This window comes from Aplysia californica, unplaced genomic scaffold (genome assembly GCF_000002075.1).
Source record: "Aplysia californica isolate F4 #8 unplaced genomic scaffold, AplCal3.0 scaffold00070, whole genome shotgun sequence".
NCBI classification, from domain to species: Eukaryota; Metazoa; Mollusca; class Gastropoda; order Aplysiida; family Aplysiidae; genus Aplysia; species Aplysia californica.
The window spans coordinates 913535-918181 of record NW_004797340.1 but is presented as its reverse complement, the minus strand read 5'-3'; the positions used below and the strand labels follow the sequence as shown (position 1 = coordinate 918181).

The 4647-nt window shown below is 37.4% G+C and overlaps 1 protein-coding gene and 1 long non-coding RNA gene across 2 annotated transcripts in view; both read right to left on the bottom strand.

Moving 5' to 3' along the window:
• Positions 1 to 193: 193 nt before the first annotated feature.
• On the bottom strand, positions 194 to 2969 carry LOC118477142. The gene is made up of 3 exons (XR_004858316.1): positions 2884 to 2969; positions 1684 to 1802; positions 194 to 425 (listed from the first exon to the last, which is right to left on the bottom strand). It is a non-coding gene; the product is annotated as an uncharacterized LOC118477142 (long non-coding RNA).
• A 1488-nt stretch (positions 2970 to 4457) lies between these two features.
• Positions 4458 to 4647, bottom strand: part of LOC101846634 (protocadherin gamma-A3) — a gene marked incomplete at its 5' end in the record, with an annotated part of 4359 nt that continues 4169 nt past the window's right edge. Inside the window, 1 exon segment of the mRNA XM_035968618.1 lies at positions 4458 to 4517. Within this exon segment, the coding sequence (XP_035824511.1) occupies positions 4458 to 4517 (60 nt within the window).

Below are 4647 nucleotides of genomic sequence, written 5' to 3'. Positions count from 1 at the left end.
ATATAAATATACAAACAGTTCTCACCAATATCATACTCAAAGATAACATAATATATTTTAAGAGTTCTCACCAATTTCTTGCTCAAAGATAACATATATTTCAACAGTTCTCATCAATATCGTGCTCAAAGATAACATATTATATTTCAACAGTTCTCATCAATATCATGCTCAAAGTAAAAAATCACCTGATCGACATCGGAGACTTCAATGATGGAGGTCAGAGTGATGGGGACACCGTTGGGCGTGTTCTCCGCCACAGTAGCGTTGTAGACGGGGCTGTTGAACTCTGGGATGTTGTCGTTCACGTCTGTCACGGTGATGGAAACCAGCTGAGTGTCGCTTCCGAACGAGTTGTCTGCCAAACTTGCCGATGTTGTAGGAGGAGACGATGTGGAGCCGTCGTCGGGGGACACTTCTGTGGCCTGATCAGACAGAAACAGTGGGTGGTTGGCGGGTGCTGTGGTGTGGTGTGCTTCTTCTTCTTTCCTATCAAACATCTATCGTCCTTATCTCCCCTTCTTCAGTGGCGTCGGTAACCTAGTGGTTAGGCTACCAGACTCGTAATCGTGAGATTGCGGGTTCGAGGGCTCGAGCCTCAGCTCGGTCCGACGTTGTGTCCTTGGGAAAGGCACTTTACACGCATTTCCCATTTGGCTCGGTCCTTTCGGAGATGGACGTTAAACTCGGAGGCCATGGCTCTTAAATAACCTAATAGTGTTGATAGGGGCGTTAAACCTATATCATTTCACCATTTTATTTTTTCTCCCCTTCTTCTTTTTTTGTTTGTTTGTTACTCTCTTTAACACCTCTAATCTTCTGGCGCTCATATGATGACCTTATGCAGTTGCGAGCGTCTTAAAACCTCTACTAAAACTAAAACTAAAACAAGACGGACACAGATCGGCAGGGTTATGCTCCAACCGTCTGATGTGACGTGTTGTATTATTGACCAGTTTTTGTTTTTCTCTTCATTTTGATATTTTTAAAATGAAAGTAATACACAATCTAAATTTCATATGTATCTATAAATGTACACGAGTGTTTTTCCATTCCTGTAAAACCAAGAAACATATTTAGGGACTATAGAGCATTAATTATTATCTTGTCTCATCTTCTCCTGACTGGAAGAAATAGGTCAATTTGGTTATTTTTGGTTCTAAGACCAGTAGCGATGTTTTGTGGATCCTCAATAAAACACTTTCTTGATCAGGACAAGGAAGGCCATTAGTTATAACTTTTTAATTAAATTGTGAAATAAACGCTCTTGAAATTATTTCAAGAAACCAGCACCAGGGTTAGAGTACAACACCATCGATAGGACAGACAATATTATGCCAAAATGAAACTTATTAACATCCTAATAAATTATTCTGTGGTCATAATTCACACACTAGAGACAATCGGGTCATGTCAATGCTGAAGATTAGAGGTGTTACAAGAGAGTGACAAATACAAAAAACAGGGAGCAGAGATAAGCACGATACATGTCTGATAGGAAAAAAGGAGCAAACCACACCTAGAGCAACTGTCAAACAATAGACCTCAGGTAAATAGAACACTTGGCTTGTGGACTTGACTTATTGCGACATTTAGAATAAACAGTCACCAGGTAAAAAGAAAACTTGACTTACTGTAATTATATTATTGAAAAAACAATGCTCAGGTAGACAGAAGACTTACCGTGACGTTAAAAATAAACAGCCCTCCCTGGTTCCTCACTTCCTCATCATCCACGTCCAGCTGTGATGCCACGCTAATGACCCCTGTCGTGGTGTTGATGCTAAAATTGGAGTGAGAACCTGAAATCAAAGTAGATTTTGTTTTTTAAAGTCTGAGCTCAGAGGTGCTGATTGAAATTGGCTACGAAAAGAAATCTTGGACTACATGTGTTTGGATCTTGTAGAAAAACTTTCACGGAACTCAAAATTTACAAATCATTTATTTGTCTAACACGTCTTGTTTCAAGAAGATTGATTTAAGATAAATGACAACGACTTCTTAATGATTAATCTGAAGTTGGGCAAAATATGTGCAATTTTAGGAATTCGTATTTCCGAATGTGTCCAGAAATTCGGCACCTCTGTGGGTTGGAGTTGACAGAGGCACTTTGGCATGACAACCGCCAATAAATGATGGAAAAACCCCCCAACCCCAAATAAAAAAACCCAAGACAGACAGAAACATGGGCGTAACAGTGCCCCCCCCCCCTCCAACAAATCAAAAGCAAAACTAACAAAGCAGGAATTTGGAAAAACTTTTATCTTAAAAACTTGCTTGCACCTTTTGCTCTCACAGGTAGTTGACAGAATTGTAAGTGAAAAGAGAGACTTGAAATGTATACAGTACTGGGCACATTTTTAATTAATGAACTACATTGGGGTAAATGGTATTTTACGTTTTACAGATGGAATCTGCTAGCATTCCCGTTATCTTTTAAAGAAAAGAGTAAGCAACAAAAAAAAAAAAAAAAAAAAAAAAACCAACCCAAAAACTTACGCAGTTGAGACTGTCTCGTTTACAAAATTATTCTAAAGAAAGACAGAAAGTACATAAAACCCCAAAAGGAAAAAAATCATAATGCTTTTTTTAGCACCCCCAAATTCATTGGGAATGTAACTGTTTATAAATTGTACTTTTTGCCAAATACAAAATTATGGATACGTGGATACAATAATAATATACATAATCATCTTCTTTAAACAATACTTGAACACAAAAATATTTTTTCAAATACTGAAACTAAATGATAATAGTCTCTGATAACAAATCGACTATTATAATATATTGATATAGAATTTGATGTAAATTCATTTTCTGTTGAAGTAAAATTAATAATTTGTCACTTCTCCCGCATCAACGTCAAATTGGGCAGGAACTTACCGTCAGTGAAGGAATACTCGATGGCATTCGGCACCGTTGCTCCTCTGTCTCCATCCACTGCGGTTACTTGGAGAACTGAATATCCCTAGAAGAGAGAAAGGAAAGCTTGGAGTGACATTTATAGAGAAACATTTGTGTGGCGTGCAGACAAAATGAGTTTCTTCTCGCAATCCACAAATGGGGTTATTGACAAAAAATCAACACCGAGGTCAAATTAGTTGATCTTCTATTGGTGCTCTATTTTTTATGTATAACATGCCTCTTATTATTTCATACTTATAAATTGTAAAACTTCTCTTAAAAGTATGATGTTTCTATTTCCATAAGGCTTGAATCCGAGAAGTAACTCATTTTGTCATCACACTTCACATAGATGAACTCTTTCTGGCCCAGGTTTGTGTTCAGTCAGACTTTTGCCCGCATTAATTTATCTTTACCAAATTGGTCATTGTCACGATTTACCCCCCCCCCCCCTTTCTTCCTCCGAGTAGACAAAATGAAATGAAGGAAAGCCAAACGTAGAAGAAATATTGCAACAGCTTCCCTTGATTGTTTCAGAAATTGCTTTTTAGTACAACCACCTACCCCCCCCCCTTAATTACGCTACCTTAGAATTATAAAGTTTTACCTAGCTGATATTTTGGGTCTTTTTGAGTTAATGTGACCATGAGGTCAAGTACCTAATGTGTCACAACGTGGTGGAATCAGGTCCTCGTAAATTTTTGGGCATATTGGGATATTGGTATTACCTTAAAGGTTTTTCATTTGCCTTGCTTTTGATGGAAAAAATATCCTTTTATCCTCAATAGAAGTCGTGAGAAAAGGACCGCCAAAGTTTGGTGAATTCCAAGGCTTAAGAGTCCTTGGAAACTGCAAAAAATTTACATTGTGTGTGTATGTGTGTGTGTGTGTGTGTGTTTGTGTGTGCGCGTGTGTGTGCATTTAATCAACTTTGTTCCATAAAATCCTCACATAAAAGTGTCTTTGAATGGACATGCAAGGTGTTGAGCCTAAAAAAAAATAATAAAAAAATATTCGAACAAAATTTCCAAACTTGGCGAAAAATGTCGATTTCTCGGATTTCATTATTTTGACTAGTGCCTGATTTCACCACGATGCCTCACAAAATGTTCTATCTGCTCTATCAAAGTCGGTAAGATGATTCGGAGTATTTACAAATATATTCAAAGACTTGTATTCTAGAAAAAGCTTGACATGTTTTGAAACTAACATATGTTAATGTCAAATTTCATTTCTCAGAACTAAATACTGAGCAGATAGAACTTTGTAATTCTGGGGTAGCAATTAGGCGAAGTAAAATAAAAAACAAACAACAAACAACAACTTAAATAAATTAAAAAGTGGATCTTACCACAGGTGCATCCTCGGACATAGAACTGATGAAGGGCTACCAACCGAGCAGACAACATTAAATGAAGAAAAGCCAAACGGAAAAGAAAATATTGCAAACGTTTCCCTTGCTTGATCGTTTCAGAAACATTTTTCCTATCTAGTACTGAAAACCAGTTTTAGGCACAGCTGAAAAAAAACCAAACACTTAAAACAACCCACCACTATCTTTCAGTGAATCTTACAACGGGCGCATCCTCAGACACAGATCTGATGTAGAGCGACTGAGCAGACAAAATTATTAAATGAAGAAAATCCAAACGTAAAAGGAAATATTGCAACTGTTTCCCTTGCTTGATCGTAACTGAAATATTTTTCCTATCTAGCAGTGAAAACCAGTTTTAGGCACAGCTG